At 37.9% G+C, this 21717-nt stretch overlaps 1 protein-coding gene across 2 annotated transcripts in view; it reads left to right on the top strand.

The window, feature by feature from the left end:
• The first annotated feature begins 788 nt into the window (after nt 1–788).
• The window catches only part of RANBP3L (RAN binding protein 3 like), a 46328-nt gene continuing 25399 nt past the window's right edge, over nt 789–21717 (top strand). For both annotated transcript variants that reach the window (XM_046671022.1, XM_046671023.1), the window contains exon 1: nt 789–1349. In XM_046671022.1, coding sequence (XP_046526978.1) covers nt 1259–1349 — 91 coding nt within the window. In that variant the 5' untranslated portion in view covers nt 789–1258. The remainder of the gene's footprint in view (nt 1350–21717) is intronic.

Here is a 21717-nt window from a genome sequence, read left to right on the forward strand (position 1 = left end):
GCTGCAGGATCCTGATTTTGAGGCTGAACAGCTCTGTCTTTCTTCTTCGTCTTTGCCTATCACCTTTCTGAATCTACAAAGAGCTGTGAATCTTGAAGGGCAGGCTCTTGCAGCACTCATCATGACTTCAGATGGAGCAGGCTCCCAAGTGAAGTGAAGGGTGTTTCTGGTTTGTTTTTAAACAATAATAAAATATGCTATTATTTCAATGAGTATTTCAATAAAATATGAACTATGTCCAATATTTCAATGAAATGTGCTATTTCAGCACAAGAAAACGCTGGCATTAGTTTTATCTTGTGCTCTAGAGTTAGCAACAGAGAATCTAAGGAGAAACAGAGATAGATCTCTGGAAAGAAAGTGTTTTGCTTGTTTATTTTTCTTCCAGAACACCAAATAGTTGCCTTGGCAGGCAGGCTGCTCTGTAAGTGCTCCCTCCTGAAGACTCGGAGGTGTTTACAGAAATTGAAAGTTCCAGCAGTACATTTCCATGAGCTCATTACCAGTTCCACTTACAACCTTTAGATTTTGCAAGTACAAATGATTATCCACAGGGTATAACCTCTGCTTTGAGCTTTTGTTTTAATTACAAACAAAGTAGCAGAAGTCAGATATGCAATTACTGTAATGTCAGGGCATCTTTTTAGAATCTCTGCTTTGGTCACTTTTATTCAAAGCAACTCCAATGCCATTTCTGGCCTGCCTCTTTATGCTAACGAGCTAGTCCACTTGGCTCCTCCTCCTTCCTGCCTCCCTTAAGAACTGTTCACTTTCAGCTGTCACGGAGGGTAACAGACCAGACTTAGAAATCACTTGATTTAACTCAGCAGCACGTTTCTGTGTGTGTATTACTCTAGCAGTCTTCTCTAAATAATTGGGGCATTAGATTCATGTGAGCAGAAGGAGTCAAAAACTGCCAAAACGGCAAACTGTTAGAAAGAGCTACGTGGTAGGATTTTACACCAGAAGAGAAAAGTTTCAGTGTGCTTTGAAATGAAAGAAGAATTAAGTCGTGTTTTTATTCAAATGAATTGGCATCTTTATATGTAGGGGAAGTTATATTGGTAAATATTTATGTCAAGAATCATGACTGGGAAACACTCAGACGTTTCTTAGAGAAGTACATATTTTACAAGCAAGGACAGGGTCTGCGTGTACATCTGTGGTTCTGGGTGTCTTGTGAAGACCATTTTAGGTGACCGGCAAAGGGAAGGAAATGCCCTAGTGATACTGGAGCCACAGTCATATTGCCAGTACCATGTCTACCATACAAAGAAAAGCCAGCAGCCACCTGTTCAACAGCCTGCACACCTATAAACTGAAGCTTCTGGAGGACCAGCCACAGCAAGGTGAGTCAGTCAGGCTAATGGGTCGTGTATTCTGTGACTTCCTGTCAATTTGTTTTCCCAGAAGAGTGGTGGGCTGGGGAAGTCTGGCTGTGACATGCTTTGCAATCTTTCATTTTTAAACTCTGAGAATAGACATGATAGTGATGCTTAGGGTGGGTTAACCTGGATTCACTATTGGTTTCTAAAGGATTATGAAAGACTATGAAGAATGCATATTTCTTGGAGTTGTCATTCTGAAACTTATGTGCTTAAACTTCTAGATGCTCTCATTTTTCTAGAGTATGCTAGATTTTGTGTAACTCAAAACACCCATCCAGCAAGGCTGAATCAGCTCCAGGGGGGATTTGCTGAGAGTAGCTTTAAGTTAGTCTGGCACTGTCTCTCCTGTCCTATCGCTAATGGTTCACTTTTGGACTTAAAGTTTAAGCCTAATTTTGTCTGGATTGCTGGCTCATTCATTTGTAAGCAAAATAAATATGTCCTTGGCTCTTTCCCTTTTATGGTCCAGAAAAAGCTGGAACAGACAGGGAAAAGTGTCACATTTCACATGATGGGCACTCATGCAGACTAAACTATCCACCTTGCAGCCATTTTCACCATCAGTCTTTTTTAAATTTCAAATCCACAACTCAGCCAGCTGCATCAATTAGTGGCAGATGGTTGACATGAATAGACAAGATGATCCTGCCAATCCATTCTGTCAGGGACAGCAAAGGACGCTTGTAGAAAAGGCTGTCACAGATGACATCACCACCCCCCAGAGGCCAAGGATTTACCCCAGACATTTCTAATTTCTCCTAATAACCTGTGATGGATCTGTACATGTATGAATGTCGGCTACAAGCTCTTTATTTATTTTTCTATAGACACAGTTTTAGATTTCAGTGGCATGGTGAGTGTTGGCGCATGGCCTGAAATCTTCCATTTGCAAGGTGGCATCTATGTGCTAACATTCGTGTGAATGTGTCAGGCCATCTCTCTGTATCAGTTCCTGGAGCTATGCAAAGTGACTCCATGCTGTTCAAGGCTTAGCATAGCATGGGTAGAAAATACTTCGTATTAAGTGAAAACAGCATAAATTTTTAAGACCATTCTGTACCACCAGGGCTCATATAAATTATTTTGAACTAGCTGCCTTAGAACGTAAAGTCCTGGAATGTGTCAGGGTTTGATCATAGCACTGTGAAATGTTCTTGCTCCTCTCTTTGTGGACAATCATAATTCACCATAGATATTTTGTTTGCTGCTCATTTTATTTGAAATATTTAAAGCTTCCTCTCCCCCAATTGCTGATGTAATATTTATTATAGAAAATTTGGTGGGGGGGGGGCATAAAGGAGATGGTAAAAATCACCGTAAGCCTACCACCCAAAGAGAGTTGCTGTTGACAATTAATGTCTACTAGCCTTTTCTCCTATGCACACGTCCAGATTATTCTTTTGATTGATTTTTAACAAAATAGACTTATTTTGTATACAGTATTTTTTAAACTGCTTTTTAACTTAATAATAGATTATGAACAAATTTCCATGTCATTATATATTCTTCTGCAACTTATTTTTAATAGTTCTACGCTATTCCTGTATATGGATGTAGCAAAATTCCTTTAGACAATTCCCTATTGTAAGACATTTCATTTATTTCTAATTTTTTTACTGTTACTAAATAATAGTGTGTTTAACATAAGCTAATAGATAAATCACTGCAAAGATAAGATTAATTGCTTGGGATACATTTTTAGAGGTAGAATTGTGGGGTCAAATGATATGCATGTTTTTAAGATTTTTTTCTTGCCACATGCCATTCCAATGAGCAGTGTAGGGTATATTCCCAGGATTATTGCATATTAGTTTAAAAGTTCTTTCCCAATTTTATAAATGAAAAAATAGTATCCCATTGTTGTTTTAATTTAAGGCAGACTGTCTTAATGTTCTCTTTCTTACTGGCCATATCCAGAGCAGCCTGGAAATATCATTATGATGACATACTTCCCAAAATACCAACAAGACTAGAAGTCTGGTCTCCCTTCTCAGGCTGAAGCTTTTGCCTAGAATGTTTTGAAAGCAACCATATTCTTCCACAGCCCAGTCTCAAAATATCTTCCCACATAAACCACAATCCATAAAGTTGCGAAGCACGCTAGTGCAATCCAGATTGCTACAAGCAGTGTCCTCTGGAGATCTCGGTTGACAAATAACACTGGGCAGTGTTTGCTATGCTGCTAAATAGCATTCCAGTTACTGTCCTGGGGTGTAAAAGTATTCATTCAGCGCAGTGGCCCTGAGTTTTCTTCTAAGCTATATTTGCACCTTGTTATTATGCGAAGTTCAGCAAAGGTCCAGGGAAGCAAAGCCATTAGTTTCAGAGAATGAGATCTAGCTGTGGATTTATTCACCAAGGCATTCTGAGTTTGTGGCTTTGGCCTACCCCCAGCCAGACTAAGTTTCTAGCATACAGACCATGATTAATTGACATTTGACTCTTCTGAGGGAATGACCAGATTCAACACATGTGTACTTTCTGACCCTCCATGCTATATGCTAAAGTGCTTTATGTTAACTCTGAGGTATTTAACTCTTTCTACCCAGTCACTCACAAAAATGAACTTTTTGGGTGATCACATAGATAAAAGACACTTATTCTTCAGCAGTTATGTGGACGATGACTGCAAAGCACTGTGCCAGATGCTGGGTATGTAAGTTGAACTCAGCCAATTAAGTTGTGGTTTCCTGTCCACGTGGAGTTTATGCTCTTCGGCAACAGATGCTATACTAGTCTAGAGCCTACAGCCGCTAGGGTCCTCGCCTTACTTGTTGCTGTCTTGCAGCTTCTTGTGTGATATTTCAAATCCTTTTTTCTATAATATTGACCTGAGACCACATTTGTAAACATTAATTTATATGTCTACAATGCCTTAACAAAGTTTAGTACGTACACATTACATGCATTAGGCAGACTTACCCATCTCCATGTTTCATAATGCCTTAAAATTTACAAAGGGGTTTCAAATACATTACCTCATTTAATTTTCACAACAACCAGGTGACATAATGTATTAGTCATGGTTCTCCAGAGAAACTGAATCAACAGGATATTATGTGTGTGTGTGTGTGTGTGTGTGTGTGCAGATAGGTAGATAAAGATAGACATAGACATAGAAGTAGAGATAGAGATAAAGATAGAGATTTATTTTAGCGGATTGACTCACATGATTGTGGAGGCTTGCAAGTCCAAAATCTACTGTGTGGGCCAGCAGGCTGGAGACCAAGGTGGCCGACCAATGCTGTAGTTGAAGTCCAAAGGTGGTCTGCTGGCAGAATTTCTTCTTGCTCAGGATAGGTCAGTGTTTTTGTTCTACTGATTGGAGGGGCCCACCAACATTATGGAAGGCAATCTACTTTACTCAAAGACCACCAATTTAAACGTAAATCTCATCCAAAAACATCCTCAGAGAAACATCCAGAATAATGTTTGACCAAATATCTGGCACTGTGGTGCAGCCAAGTTGACACATAAAATTAATCATTACAGGTAGGCGTCATTATCCTTATTTTTAAAGATGTGGAAAGTGGGAATCCTCAAAGTCAAGTGATTTTTCCAAGGTTATGTAGTTATTAAAGGCTACATTCATTACACTTCCTGCTATGTGCAGCTGTCTCATAAAATCCATGATTCCTAGTGTTATGATGTTTAATTTTTTTATTGATCATGATATATCAGGAAAACTTCTCTCTAGATACTCAAGATAAATTGGGATTCTTCCTGATTTTCTTTGTGTGTTCTCACACCAATTCTTTGACATTAACTGGGTGTCCTAAAATCAAGTTAATTCTGACACTACCCAGAGTTAGTGAGGACTAACTTCACTAACTTCACCAAAAGTTAAGGGCTCAATCTCACAAGACTGCCTCACTTCAGATGCCAGCTACAGATTTCTGGTGGCTCCAAGACACCTGTACTTCTGCCTGGATGACTACAAATTCAACTGCCCACAACCCTCTCAGGTTTGATAATTTGCTAGAACAACTCACAGAACTCAAAAACTATACTTATGATTAACGTTTTATTATAAAGGATGCAAATGAACAGCCAGATGAAGAGATACACAGGGCAGGATCTAGGATGGTCCTGAGTACAGGAGCTTCAGTCCCCATGCAGCCAGGGTATACCACTCTCCCAGTGTATCACTAAGTTCAACAACCAGGAAGTTCCACTGAGCTGGATGTGCAGAGTTTTTATATGGGATTTCATTACATACGCATGATTGATTAAATCATTGGCCATGATTGAACTAGATCTCCAGTCCCTCTCTCTTCCCTGGAGGTTAGGGGTAGGGAGTAGGGCTGGAAGATCCAACCCTCTAAATAGGTGCTTGGTCTCTTTGCTGAGGCCAACCCCTTCCGTGAAATGATCTAAGGGCCCACCATGAGTCATCTCATTAGCATAACAAAGATACACAACTACAAGTCAGGAAGTTCTGTGCAAGGAATGAGGGACAAAACCAGATATATTCTTTATTATATCTCACTTTGGCCATGATTTTCTGGATGTGTTCTGATCCTAATGTCAAGACAATTTCCTGCAAGTCAAGAAACAGATTAATGCCCTCAACCATTTATTTATTCAACGCATTTTTACTGAATATCTACCAAGTACTGGGTGCTATATTAGACACTGGAAATGCAAAGATGATTTTCTCCCAAGGTTGTTTTCTGTTGTGTGTTTTCTGAGGAATTCAGTAACAAGAACTAAGCTAATGATTCTTTTTCAACTTTCTGGGTGAAAGAAAAAGTGGTTCTATTCCATAATGTTCTGACTTGGCTGCATTCAACATCATTCTTTGCATTTTAGCCACAGTCCTCTGGAGGGTTTCAGAAGGCACTGAATCCACCTGAGAGCTTAGTAAATATAAATATAAAAGCTAAACTGTGCCTATTTACTGTGCCATCAAATTTCCTCTGAACCTAAACCATAAAACACAAATTACATTTAGATTCTTGCAAAAGCACTATTTCCTCTAAATATATTCTGTGAACATTCATGAATGTACTTAATTTAGAACACCAAAAGAATTTAACGGCTGGGAAATAAACATACGGCCATGAGAAAGGGAATCCAGTGGTATACAACTAAATAATGCTTTTCATATGAAAAGATAACGTGAAAAAATATACATTGTTTGCCTCTCGAAATAGATTTGTATTAGCTTTCCTTTTTTGTGATTCTAAAGCAGTGATACTACATAGACAACACGAAATCTTTTGATGGTGCATAGTTAAGTGAAGTAGGATTAAAGGCAGAAGACCTACACATTTTCTTATTTCTGCTTTTCTTCCACCAAAAAGGAGCCTCAAAGAGACTCAAATGAATTTTGTTCTATCTGCAGAACCATCACTGGCATTTAAAGGCACAGATTGGTAGAAAAAATATAGGCCATTTAAAAATAATTAAGGAGGAGAGAACTCATATTCTGTTAGACTTAATCATGTAGAGGCTCCCAGCCAGTAAAGGAATCCTTTCCATAATAAGTCTCCCTGATAGATGGTTCATGTGTGAGGATTTGGAAAATACATACAATGGCTTGAATTTCATTTTCCCACCACACACTTATTAGGATGGCTACTGTCCAAAAAGCAGAATATAACAAGTGTTATCAAGAATACGGAGAAATTAGAATCCTTTTCACTGTTGGTGAGAGTGTAAAATGCTGCATCTGCTGGGGAAAATAGTACAGCAGTTCCTCAAAAACTAAAAATAAAATTACTGTATGATCCAGCAATTGTACTTCTGGGTATATACCCAACAGCAGTGAAAGCAAGAAATCAAATAGATATTTGCACACCAAATCTCATAGCAGCATTATTACAATAACAAAAAGGCGGAAGCAACCCATGTGTCCATCAACAAGTGAATGGATAAACAAAATGTGGTGTATACATACAATAGAATATTATTCAGCCTTAAAAAGAAAAGAAATGCTGGCATGTGCTACAACATGGGTGAATCTTGAAGGCATTATGCTAAGTGAAATGGGCCAGTCACAAATAGATAAACACTATATGTTTCCATTAATATGAGATATCTGGAGTAGTCATTCATAGAGACAGAAAGCAGAATGGGGGTTGCCCAGGCCTGGGAGGGGGAATAGGAAGTTATTGTCTAATGGTATAGAGTTTTAGTTTGGCAAGTTGAAAAGAGTTCTGGAGACTGCGCAGCAATGTAAATGCAGTTAACACTACTGAACTGGACCTTAACAATGATTAAGATGGCAAATTTTATGGTATGTGTATTTTACTGTAATTGTTTTTAAGCCATGGCTGCCCAAAGCCATCTCTAATCACATTTCTGAAGTTGGACTTCAAAAAAACCTTTCATTTTTCCTATTCCTAAAACCAAAACTAGGAGGAAATAGTCTGCTCATCCTTAATTCCCAAAAGCTATTTCCTTGAAACATTAATAAAATTAATAAACCCCTAACTAGGTTAATCAATAAAAGATTGAAAACATATTATCAATATTAGGAATGATTTAGAGGGTGTGATTATAGGTCCTATAGATATTAGAAAGATAATAAGGGACTATTATCAATAACACTGTCAGAAAGGTCCAGAAATAATATAAACAAATTCAACACCCACTCATGTAGAAGAAACTTGAAAAGGATTTGGAATAGAAGGGAACTTTCTCAACCTGGTAAAGAACATTTCAAAAAACTGACAGCTAACATAGTAAGTAACTTTACTATCCATGAAAGACTAACACTTCCCTGCAAATATTGGGAAGAAAACAAGGATGTCCACCATAATCACTTCTATTCAACATCATGGAATAGGACTGGGGGTTCGAGCCAATGTAGTGAGTTAAGAGAAAGAAGAAAAAGCCTTACATATTGGAAAGAAAAAGGTAAAACTATCTTTATTCACAGATTATTGATAGTCAGTATAGAAAAATCCTTAGGGATCTACTAAAAAAAGAAACACTTGAACAAACAAATGAGTTTACCAAGGTCACAGGATAACAGCATACAAAGTCAATATACAAAAAACAACTATATTTCTGTATATTAGCAAAGACTAATTAGAAATTGAAATCTTCAAAGTATCTTTATGATAGAAAAAAAGGAAATACTTATGGATTAATTTAACAAAATATGTGCAAGACGAGTACACTTAAAACAACTAAACATTACAGAGAGAAGCTAAAGAAGATTGAACTAAATCCATGAATTGGCAAGCTCAATATTTTTACGATGTCTATCCTCCCTAAACTGATCTAGAGAGTCAAGGCATCCCAATCAAAATTCCAGCAGGCATTTTTTTTCAATTGACAAGCTAATTTAAAATTTATAAGAAAATGCAAAGGATGTAGAATAGCTAAATCAATCTTGAAAGAGAAGAATAAAATTAACAACTTACGCTTTTGGATTTCAAGCTCTAACAATCAAGATGGTATAATATTGGTATAAGGATAAATAGTTGCTCATTGGAACAGAAGAGGGAGCCCAGAAATTGATCCATTCATATAGGAATTGATTTTTGACAAAGATACCAAGATAATTCAAGGGGGGAAATGACAGTCTTTTCTGTAATAGTCCAGGCACAAATGGATAGACAGGTTACTAAAAATGAACCTCATTCCCTACCTTACACAAAAATTAATTTTAGATGGAAGATGACTAAAACACAAAAGCTAAATCTATAAAGCTTCTTGAAGAAAACATAGGAAAATCTCTTCACAAAAAGTGGAATAGGCAGTTTTTAGTCAGGCACAAAAAGTACTAATCATAAAAAATAGATATATTAGACTGTCAACATTAAAAATATCTGTTGTTTAAAAGATAACATTAATAAAAGAAGAGAGAAGACTGGGAGAAAATATTTGTGATACATAGATCCGAAAAAGGACTTAGAATATGTAAAGAACTCAATATAAACAATTTGATTAAAAAATAGCAAATGATCTGTCAGAGATTTCAAAAAGAGAATATGCAAATGGCCAATAAGTGCATCAAAAAATGCTCAACATAATTAGTCATCAGGGAAATGCAAATTAAAACCACTGTGAGATATCACTGCTCATCCACCAGAATGGCTCAAATTAAAAATATTGATGAAACTATGTGTTGGGAAGAATGTGGAGCAACCAGAACTGCCATTCATTGCTGTGAAGTAGTGTGACCACTTTAGAAAATAGTTTGGCAGTTTCTTATATAGTTAAATCTACACCTATCCTATGATCTAGCGATTCCATTCTTACGTATTTTCCCAAGAGCTATGAAAATGATCTGTTCACAAAAAGCTTGCACAAGAATGTTTGCAGCAGATTTTATTCCTATGAGCTCCAACATGTGAACAACCCAAACGTACATAAGCAGGTAAGTGGATAAGCAAATTGTAGTAGATTCATGCACTGGAATACTACTCAGTAGTAGAAAGGAATGAATTACTGATATGTGTAACCACATAGATGAATCTCAAATGTGCACAACACTTTGGGAGTAAAGACAGGAGGCTGACCTTGAGGGATGAAGGGCCAAGATCTTGGCACACGCTTAACACATATACCAGTGTGCATCACATGTGGGCTAGTGAGCTCCAGCAATAGCATACATTTTAACCCTTATTGATATGCTGTGTCATGGAAGGCCATGTATTGAAGATGTTCTAGACACTTTAGATGGTAAGTTCCACTAGGGGCTATAAGATCCCTTTCAAAACTAAGATTCTATGATTTGCCCATAATTATTTCATTCAGGTTGACGTTGTCTCCTCAATTGTGTTGTACAAGTCCTTTGAGAGCTGCAAACTGGGTTTATACCCTGGACCACACCACAGTGTTAATATGTCACTTATAAACAAATCACATTTATGGAGTGTTTGTTGTATGTCAGACACTGTTTTAAGCACTTTTCATGTGTTAGCTCATTTCTTTATGAAAGCCCTATGAGATAGATAATGTCAAGACCTCACAGCTGAGGTCCTGAGCCAAGACCCTAACCAAGAAACCTGACTCCAGAGCCCATGCTTTCAGCTACGCTCACTTCCTCTTATGGGGGCACAAAATAGATGCTCAGCTAAGCGCCTGTGAAGGGCCTGAGTGTGGCTGACCCTTGAACTCAATTTGTGGTTCAGTTGTTTAAAATGTGTTGTTATTGAAGTCATTAGTTAATTTCCATATAAACTACTAACCACATCCAACTGTCTTCCAAAAGGGTGTATTTGACTCTAAAAGAAACAGGTGAGAAAATGCAGCTGTATCAGTGCAAACACATCAGCCCAGAACAGGTGGCCTGCTTCCTGGCGTAGCAGTTTTCTTTTAAACTTAAATAACTGCACAGTCCAGATCTCTTACGCTGCACGAAGGGTGAAAGATGGCAATGTACCATTTTTGGAACTGGGCTGATATGACCTTGGAGAGAGAGTTTGGGTTTTGACAAAATAAAAAAGCACTATCTAAAACTCTAAATTAAAAAGGGGCTAAATAATAGTCAGTATTATAATTCATCTTTTTATTTTAACTGAGGACTCTATTCAAAGTGCTGACTCAACTATTATATTAAATCATTAACTTGACTTGAAATCTTAACTTTTAGGTAAGGTAAGTTTCACAACTGAGTTGCTTTCTTTTTTTCTTGGTGAGGAAGGTTGGCCCTGAGCTAACATCTGTTGCCAATCTTCCTCTTTTTCTTTAAGGCAGATGGTCCCTGAGTTAACATCTGTGCCAGTCTTCCTCTTTTGTATGTGGGTCACCACCACAGCATGGCCACCAATGAGTAGTGTCGGTCTGCACCTGAGAACCGAACCCAGGCTGCCGAAGTAGAGCCCACCAAACTTAACCACTAGGCCATGGGGCCAGCCCCTCAGTTGCTGTTTAATGAAGTCTGTTGGCACATCTAGCATAATATCCAAAAGCTGGGCTTCAAAATGCAGTAAATACCTATATTCAGTAAGAAGCTGCATTTCTTCTACCCAGCGATCAGCGATCTTATCCCCCATGGATGGCAGTCAACAAGCGAGAGGTCAGAGGACTCAGATCTAGACTTCTAAGAAGGTGTGACAGTCTGCAGATGTCTTTTGATATTAACTAAAGCAACACCAAAAGAGCCTAAAACATGCATCTGTGAGTCGAGCCCGAAGGAGGACAGGGGTTAAATTGGAACTGAGGAGATAGGACACGGCCTGTATACTCAAACAGGAGAAAGAAGGAAGGGATTTTATAAATGGCCTGTATCATTGCAGGATGGGCTTCAGGTCCTAAAAGAACAGAAGGCTAACAGGACACAAATTCCTTCCCCTCAGCAGATTGAAACTACCAGACCTCCAGAAACTACAGCTCAATAACTTCGTCCTCCCTCTGGAGGAGGGATCCATCTGGATGGAAAAGCCATACTTCATACCTATATAATGACTGATTTAAGTAATTGGCACCAAATCCTTTCTTGTTCTGATAAAAGAAGGTAATTTGTGATAAAGAGGGATGTTGCCATCTAGAGAGAAGAGAGCAAAGTAAGGAGAAAATCTTCAAATGTTGGAAATGGACCATTTTGGTCTAGGGTCAGCTGTGTTAAACTTTAGTTGTCTGCAGAGAAATGAAGTTGCAGATAAAGATTTGTGTGTATGCGTGCTGTTGTCTGCTGAGCATGGGTAAAACACACCATTGCTACTTCTGTTTGTTCAACAAGACTAACTTTGTTATAAAGGGTGTCATTCTCAAGTGTGGATGAAAGGTTTGGTGCTATTTGCCGTTTTTCTTTTTGAAAACTGAAAAAGCTAAAGTTAACTAGTAGAAGCAATTGTTTTGATAGTGAGATGAAGCAAAGTAGATTTAGGGGGAGTTGTAGAAACAACTCTACCTACAAATTTTAAGATGAGAAAAACAAAGATACAGAAAACAAGTGTTCAGAAAACATCATAATAGATGTGCCAAACTTCTTTCCATTTTTGTGAACATTTCTTTCACATTTTAAACCTGAAACTTGCAATATGGTTATTGTCCATTTACTTGCTCATAGCAGGCAATTAATTTTTATTAAATAAATCAATGCTTTTTTCCCCAAAATTTCCTCCAAGTGATTGATATTAATAAATCACTGACTATTAGGGCTTCAAAGATCACATAGTCCAACTGATTTTACATATTAGGAGACTGAATCCAGAGGAGCGAATTAATCTACTCAAAGTTAGTAGTTAGTGCAGAGAATTGAGGCTATACTTCAATCTACATTATCTAAGAATTTTATGATATAAGGGCCATCATTATTAAAAGTACCTAAAATGGATAAAAAAATTAAGATGGGATAAATTTGTTTTATCTCATTTTTTTAAATATTCATAAAAAGAGTATTTATTTGATGTGTAATAATCCTAATATTAAGCATGTAGAGAAAATGATGAGTGTACAAAGGAGCAGGGAAAAGAGAAATGGGAAGAGTGGAGGGAGGAAAATGTGTGGGGAGGCAAAAAAGGTGAGTGTTAGAGATAAATATGGAACCAAATGGAAGAAAAGAGGAAAAGGCAAATGAGGAAAAGCTGATTTTAAAAAAGAAGGCCCAAAATTTGATATATAAATACAATGGAATATTATTCAGTCTTAAAAAGAAATGAAATTCTGACACGTGCTACAACATAGATGAACCTTGAAGACAATATGCTAAGTGAAATGTCAGACAGCAAAAGACCAATATTGTATGATTCCACCTGTATGAGGTACCTAGAATAGTCAGATTCAGAGTCAGAAAGAATAACAGTGCTTACCAAGGGCTGGGAGAGACGGGAATGGGGATTACTATTTAATGGGTACAGAGTTTCTGTTTGGGTTGACGAAAAGGTTCTCGCAATGGATGGTGGTGATAGTTGCACATCACTGTGAATATACCTAATGTCACTGAATGGGACATTAAAAAAGTATTGTTATGTATATTTTCCTAGAATAAAAAACATCTTTTTTTAAAAAAAAGACATCGCATAGTAACAATATCTCCTCTAATCCTTTCATCTTGACTTGTCATAATAATTCAATGATCATGAAAGCTTGAAGGGAAGAAAATGGGTAAATATAAAGGATTGTTCTCAGTTTTCTTGAGAATTTTTGAAGTTGTATAAGTTTGAAGAGTGAAAGTTTTTCTCTTGTAATTTTCTTTAGCACAATGAACAAAATGTTTCTGGTAAGGTTTATACATTGCTACCTGGCCTTTACTTCTCCCAGACTAGTTCTAAATCAACGCAGTAAGATCTGTGCAGAACCATCTGCCTCAGGCATCGCAGTATTCCTGCGCCATTTCTGTGCCCTGAGGGCCAGCAGGGCATTTCAGCGAGGGTGAATGCTGGCTTGCCGGGGCTTCTGCGAGTTCCCAAGAGGAGAATGAGGTCCAGGCCTCCTGGGCTTGTGAGTGCCTTGAGTGACAATGCTGCTCCTTTCTTCCTGCCTAGGCCTCCGAGGTCCTGTTCTCAGTGGAATAACATCCATTTATTCCTGTGGAAACGGGAAAACAAGGAGCCTTTTCTCCTGCTTGCTCAAAGGCTCAGGACAAAGGGGAATAAGTTTAAGGAAAAGTGACTTGGAATTGGAAGAAGTTGTAATCAAGCTTCTCCGTCTGGCCTGTGTCCTTGGAATCCGTGAAGGAATTTAAAAATCATGTGCTTCTTTACTGAAGAGGAAGAGCTTAAATTTATCTGAATTCAATATATAAAGCTGTATTTCAGCCATATTGACTTATTAATAGTCTTTGTGAGGAATGATTTAATTCTTACTAATATGCTATTTTGTGTCAAAATCACTTCTTTAATTTTAGCAGTACAGAATACACTAGAGAATTACTTAAAATTAACTTTGACCTGTGCGTTTTAAACCTGTGCATGTGTCTGCACAATATTTATCTTCAACCTGCCGTGAAACCTAGACCGTATTTCCCTTCCCCACTCCCTCAGCAAAATGGAGAGACCCATTTCTAACATATGGAAGCATTTTCACACTGCAAGTTATTCTGAGGGGAAAATATGTGATTTATAAATGCTATCAAATGAAATATGTGTTTCCAAATGGTACCAAGTTGACCAAGCACATCTTAGGACACATTCTGCACCTTTATTACCCCATCGGCGTAAATGAACGGACAGCAAACAGCTCCTTCTCGAATTATCAATCCAGAGGTCCCACATTCATTGCGGCTAAACATGTTCAAGTCATCAAAGACTGCAAGTAACCTTATCACAAAAGCACACAATAGTTTTATTGATAAACAAAATAACACCTCCGAATTATGGAGAAATGGATATGCTCTGTCAAAAGTAATAAATTCTTCTGAGTTATTTGTGCCAGTGGCTGAAAATAAATATTGACACGGAGATTTCAAATTGCTAGGTTCACCACACCATTAGCCTGCCGACATTCTTAAACAAACCTCTTTAGAGTCAGAACATGAACAGAAAATGGTAAGAGTAAGTGAAGCATCTTGCAGTGTTTACAGATGGCAAAACAAAAGTGCAGGAAGACCCACAGTCTGGGATCACATCTCAACCTGGCTTGTATAGACCATGGAAGCAGGAGAGCTGTCATGGCCTGGGCATATCACAACTTCAGAAGAGAAGCAGCTGTAAAACAGTCGTTCAACTCAAAATGGAAGCCAGGAGGGAGCCTTTCTTACAGGAAAAAGCATGAGATTTAGAGTCAGCTCTCATGTGTGTTAGTCCCAGGTCTCTAAGTATTAGCTGTGTAGCCTTGGGCACATCCTGTAATGTTAGAGTCTTAGTCACTTCAATCACTGACCTCTGGAGGATCGTGTGATGTACTAAGAGCTGCAGCTTACTGAGCATTTCCTACGTGCCAGGCGCTGTGCCTTGTCTTTTACCTACATTACCTTGCTTAATCCTTGCAACAACTCTCTGAAGTCTGTCTCATTATCCCTATTTTACAGATGAGGACATTTAGGCTCAGGGGGATCAAATGACCTGCCCTAGCTCACTCAGTGAGTAAATTGAGGCGATGGAGTTTCAATCCATGTCTTTAAGCTCTTGAAAAGCTTAGATTTTTAAAACCATGCATTCTGTCTTCTTGCAGTCATTCCTTCAGTCGCCAAAGACTAATATATTTAAGAATGTTTTATAATAAGTAAAGTGTGATGCAAATATAAGTCTTTATGTTATGTCAGTGAATAAAGGAAGAATCACGGGAAATCACCAAGTCTAACTTTTCATACTACTTCTTAAGGTCACATTAATTTAAACATTTCAAAGGGCAAAAGGGTAAAGACTAACCACGACACGCATAAGCATGTCATATGGTAGCTATTGTCTTTAAGAAGAAAGAAAAAAGAAATAATTCAAAGAGAAATGTTTTGACACTGGAACAATAGTAAAATTCAATGGAGTATGCTGTGATGTCTACTGAAAAAGTCACTGATCATCCCCAAATATAAAGTACACTGCACATGATGACCATATCTTTTGGGATCAGTTACAGAACGTTCTCAAAAATATAGAGCCAGTTTCTTCCATCATCCCTGCATTTTGATTGATGGAGTGATTTTGCCAGATGTTCTATACCAAACGATTTAACTAAAATTCTCTTTTTTTTCCGCATCTGTGGACATCTCTATTTCTAAAGACATTAGTGAAGTAAATGACTTTAAGAAATGAGAAGAACTTTTCTTCAACAGGATTATTGCTGCTGTAAATCTCCAGATTCTAAAATACAAAGGAAATTAAGTCACTGGCTATAGCCCACTACCACATATGACTGGATAATCAATTAAGTGACACAGTTTGGCGTCGAGGTTGGGTTGAGCATGCATTCAACACAGAATTTTCAGGACTTTGTTCTACTTCCAGAAGTGTAGCAAGGTCTTTGTTTGAGACAACCTCTGAATCTTCTTGCTCACATCAGAGAGCTGTATTATCTTCATAACTTGGTTTTTCAAAATTGGTTGGTGTCCAGATCTAGACCATGTACAGACCAGTGCAGGAAAGAGTCTAGAGTCTTTGGAACTTAAAATGAGTGGATCCCTTGAAGATTATCAGCATCAGAAGCAGATGAGTTCAGAAAATAGGATGGATTAGATAAAGCTCTGGGTGACGACGGTTGTATTCAGTGGATTGAGATAGTTTTCTCATCTTCTTTTCCAATTTCCTATCCTGAAATGATTCCCACTCTGAAAATGAGTGATTTCTTTATCAGCATGGTATTGACGAGAAGAGAAATAACTTTCATTGTTGTATTCTAATGTTGATTCTTTTTGTCTCTAGTGTGTACTTTTCATAATGAATCAAAACTAGAAATGCTAGATTTCTTAGAGTTGGCAGTTTATAAGTTCATTTCCAACAAAAACTTAAAGCAGTTCAAAAAACTTTGGATTGAAAAGGGTGAGTGTTTTCCCCTTTTACTTCATATACTGTATTTATTCCAACAGGCTTGTATTTATAGTACACACGTTTGGTCATAACTTCAGCAGGGATGACCAGGGCTGGAATTGCTCCAGCAGGGTCCATTCATCTTGTATCTCAAGATGAGTCAGTGCTTCATGAGTCATCCCAGAAACTTCCTGCATAAACTGCCTGTGTTTCTCTCTGAGGTCCTGGTTATTTTACCTTCAAGTCAGTACAAAGTGTCTCAGGAAATAGAATCAAGAGTGTCCCATCACAGTTAATAATGTCACTCTGTGACCCTACCACTCTCTTCTGTAAAGACATACTTTCTTATATTTGGTGGGAAATGTGTTGTTTATTTCATTCCCTCTGTATTTTTACAGAGTCCCCCCTATATGGCTAGAAATAAGTACAGAATGTCTCACACTCATGGTTCCCTTGTGAATTGGCACGGAGTCCTTTTTCTTCCAGGGCTACAATTTTCTCTTTCTTAAAACTGTTTTAGAATACTTAATATAGTTTTGAATTTTTGTTTGTTCTTTTTGAAAAAATCAAGATTGTGATTCAGACCCACTGTGTCTCCTCTTCCTGGGGCTCAATACAGAGATTAAGGTCACCTGCTATGATTTGTCTATTTTTTTCTACAGAAGATATCACTTTTTACAGTTGAAACTTCAGATGCTTCAAATTCTTGTTGAAGAATCTTAGTACTATGACAAATGTTTTTTGATGTAGTTTTTGCTTTGAAGAAATGGACATTTTAATTAACATTTAGCAATCTCAAGCAGAAACATTTTATACGAAATTTTTTTCAAGAAAAAAAGTCGTATTTCAAACATATTATTAAAACAGAAAACAAACTCTTGCATCAGAGAGGAAATCCTTAATTGCTTCAAGCAGAGTATCTGAATGACTGATTTCAATATCAATATTGACATTTCAATAGCCTTACCACAGACATTTCTTTCTAAGTCTTCAGAATAGCCCTTGACTTCATCTTACATTGAACCATAACAATCACAGGATGTGGTTTGAGTAGTAATTATTTTCTCATTAATTGTCAGGTCACTTAGAACATCTGGAGGCTTGGTTATTAACTCTAGGAGTCTCCATGCCATCTTCCCGAGTTTGGTCTCAGCTGACAGAAACCTGGAGGTGCTGTCGAGGACTGCTTCTCAAATGTGTACACAAATCACCTGGCGATCACGCAAAATGCAGACTCTGATTCAGTGGGTCTGAGGTGGGCCGTGCGAGTCTGCATTTCTAACAAGCTCCCAGGTAATGCTACTGGTCTGTCTGGACCACACTTTGAGGAGCAAGGATCTCTCAAACTATTTATGGGCCACGGCCTGAATTCAGAAACTTCCTGATAGTACAAAAGAAAATGAATAAGGAAGATAGGAGCTCGACAAGGAGAAGTGAGAAGAAAACTAGGGGTAAGAATAAGATAATGAGTGAAAGGAAAAAGAAAAACCTTTGAGGAACAATGAGGTATTTCCTCCAGAGCCCACGAGAGTGGGGGTGGGGGGGGCGACTGTAAATCCTATGTTAATAGGACTGGAGAGGAGGAGGGGAGGGAATCTCACTTTTATTGAGAGTCTGCTGTGCAACCTGTACTACGACATATTGCTATACATTTGTGTATGTATATATGTGTGTGTGTGTGTATATATATATATATATATATATAAATGCATGTATATATGAAGGATAGATAGGTACATAGATAGATAGATGTTCTGCTTTGTTCCAAAAAGGTTTGAAGAGGAAGCTGTACTAGGTGCTCTCACAAGCATACGTTGCTTCAATCCTCATAACAACCCTTTTAAAATATACAGAGAGAGGTGATAAAGCTGAGGCCTGGAGTAATTTTTTTAAAAACACATCTCTAGGAGCATTTGACCTCACTGCTCCAAAATCCTTGCTTCGACCAGTCAGAGAGCAGAACACAAGAGAAAGAGGGAGAGGAGGACAGGCTTAAAGGACAATGTTGGATCCTGGAGTGAGATAGTACAGAGGAGAAGAAATTAGAGAAGAGGATGTGGCAGAGACACATGGGTTGGTCCAGGAAGAAGGGAAGAGGAAAATGCAGGGCCTGCTAGGGCTGCAATTCAAGTGGATAATTCTAGTCCTGGTAGCAATTAGAGGTGACCCATTTGGCAGCGGCTGCCCCTCTGCAGGGGGGTTGTTGTCACCCTCTTTCCTGCCGACACTGTTTCCACAACCTTTTCAGCCCTGGCTAGAGTAGCCTGGTTCTATCCAGTGTGGAGAGCTTGGTTTTCACTTTCCCTAAACCACCAAAACAGCAAGAAAGTGGCCTGCAGGACTACGTGGGAGAAGCTGTGTAGCAGAAACTTGGAGCCCCTAGAAGCTGCCTGCCTCCATTCTCACTGGGACTCTGAGTCCAAGGGACTCCATCCTCAGTCTCTTCCTCCTCCTCTGCTTTCAGCTCAGTAGATCCTTTCAAACCTCCTCCTCTGAGATAATTCATCAAGAAAAGCCTCCAGTTACTTTCCTAGATGAAACAGATTGCTTTGTCAAGACACTGAGTGCCAGTTAAACACATGGAAATAAAGGGTCTGGACAATCCACCCAAAATTTTTTGGGAAAAATTATGGTACATAGAATAGGGGAAAAAAAGTTTATGTCTACTGATAATACTGACCATTATAGCACTTAAGAATCCTAAAGAACAAAGCTCTTATGTATATTCATAATCTTCTAACTGAATTCTTGTCTGGAGACTCAGAGGAGTGTTTTGAATAAAGATGAAGGACAAGAACATAAATGCCTCTCAGAAGTTTCGATGGCATTATGAAGAGCAGATCTTCAGTTATTCAGGGGAGTTTCCATTGCATTCTGAACTCAGTGAATCCATCTTGCTTATGCTTTTGTTTCCATATATTTCTACGTAAAGAACACTCAGGACCAAGAAATAAGATATTGGATGATTGCTACGCAGTATAACTCAATAAGAAGTCTATTCTTGGCAAGGAGCATGAGATCTGTCCTTTAATTATGGGCATTTGACACTATGGTAGAAAAGGAATTATTTTTAAATTTAGTTTTTATTTTTTCAAAGTTATACATATTCATGTGGTTTAAGGGATCAACTTGTTCTACAAGACTTTTCTGGAAAAAACAGCAGTTTCCTCCTTGCCCCGTCCTTTGCTCTCCCTTTCCTTGGTCCCCAGAGGCAACAGCATCTAACTCTCCTAGCTTTCTTTTGGAATTAACCTCCATATCTCCAAATATCAGGCATTTAGTGCTATTTCTTTCTATTTATGTTTAGGCATTACTGATTTGCCACTATGGAAGAATTTATATCCATTGCACAGATTTCTCCCAACTCTATAATTACTACTGCTACATACATGCACACTTTCTATTCCCCCGTCATCCCAAAATTGTTGTATCATAAATTTGATTAGATCAAAGTTTAGTATTGACATCATTGTGTGAAACTATCACAATTGATCCAAATAAGATTTAAGCTTCCTTTTCCTTTCTTGCCCAACTTTTTGTTTTCCTTGGATTTAATAATTGTGTCATGGGGTCTTTGTTTTGTTTTCTTAGTTCTCTATGTATTTATTACCAATCTCCAAGCTCTCCTCTAATCATCTAAATATCCTTTCAGAATATTCAACCTCTTGAGATATGCAAATGCTTTTAGTCACATCTTTGTGGAGACATCTTTCCTGGAGTCTCCACAGAGACTTACCCCCTGGTGGACTGGTTGCTGTCTGTGATTGGCATACTGCTGTCATTCTGGGCTATCCCCTCACCATCATCCTTGAGACTGCTTTCACGTCTCTTGAGTTGGCTCCTCTGTGTCTTGGATCCTTAGTTTACTAGCTCTTTTGGTAGAACCTCTCCTCCAGAAGCATCCTAAGAATGGGTGCATGTGGGATATGCATTTTGAGATCTTGCAGTTTGGAAAGGCTTTTATCATATCTTCACACTTAGTCAATGGTTTATATTAATAAATAATTCTAGACTGGAAATCATTTCTACTCAGAGTGTTAAAAGCATTGCTCCTTTGATTCTAGTTTCTGGTGTTGTTTTTGAGAAACCTAAATCCATTCTGATACCTGACCTGTTGTACGTGAACTCTTTTGCTCTCTTCTTGTTGCTTTTAGGAACTTTTCTTTGTCTGCAGTATTCTAAGATTTCATGATGTGCACTGGTGTGAGTCTATTTTCAGGTACAATCCTGAACATTGGATAGACTCTTTCAATCTGGAAACTTATGTCCTTCAATTTGGGGAAATTTTAATAGTCTATTTGTTGATAATTTCATCCTCTCTGTTTTCTAAGTTCTCTTTTTCTGGAGCTCCTATTAGTCAGGTGTTCAAGTGATTCTTGAACTAATCTTCTGGGTTTTCTTATATTTTTCTCATATTTTCAATTTCTGTTCTTTTGCTCTGCTGTCTTGGCTACTTACTAAACTTATTCAATAGAAGATTGAATAAGAAGATTTTCTAAATCTTCTATTGATTTTTTGATCAACATTGATTCTTTTGATTCTACTATCATATTTTGAAGTCTAATTTCTAAAAGCTTATTCTTGTTCTTTGCTGTTCTTAATATCTTTCTTTGCTTCATGCATGTTTCATCTTTATGAGGACATTAATTATATATGTATAAATATATTTTTAAAAACTCTCTGTTTCGTCTTTTTCACCCAATGTTCTTTTCTCCCACTTGTTCATTTGATCACTGTATTTTTTGTCTGGTGATCCTTGACTGCCTGCTTGTATTTAAGAAAGGGGCACTCACTAAAAAGCTGATTGGCACCTCTGTGTACCTGAACTGGGGACTCATCATTTGACTTGACCATTCATTGGGGAATTCCTATGTCTTTAGATCCTTTCTTTTGGGTTAGTCAGACTCTCCAGAAAAAAAATCTTCTAATTTCCTTCTTGGAGGAAATAAATCTGGCTGCCAGCATTCTACGTACTGAGTAGAAAGAGAGCGCTAAAGGCCTCAACATTTTGTATGCATGGTAGG

Source organism: Equus quagga, chromosome 9, assembly GCF_021613505.1.
Source record: "Equus quagga isolate Etosha38 chromosome 9, UCLA_HA_Equagga_1.0, whole genome shotgun sequence".
Taxonomy (NCBI): domain Eukaryota; kingdom Metazoa; phylum Chordata; class Mammalia; order Perissodactyla; family Equidae; genus Equus; species Equus quagga.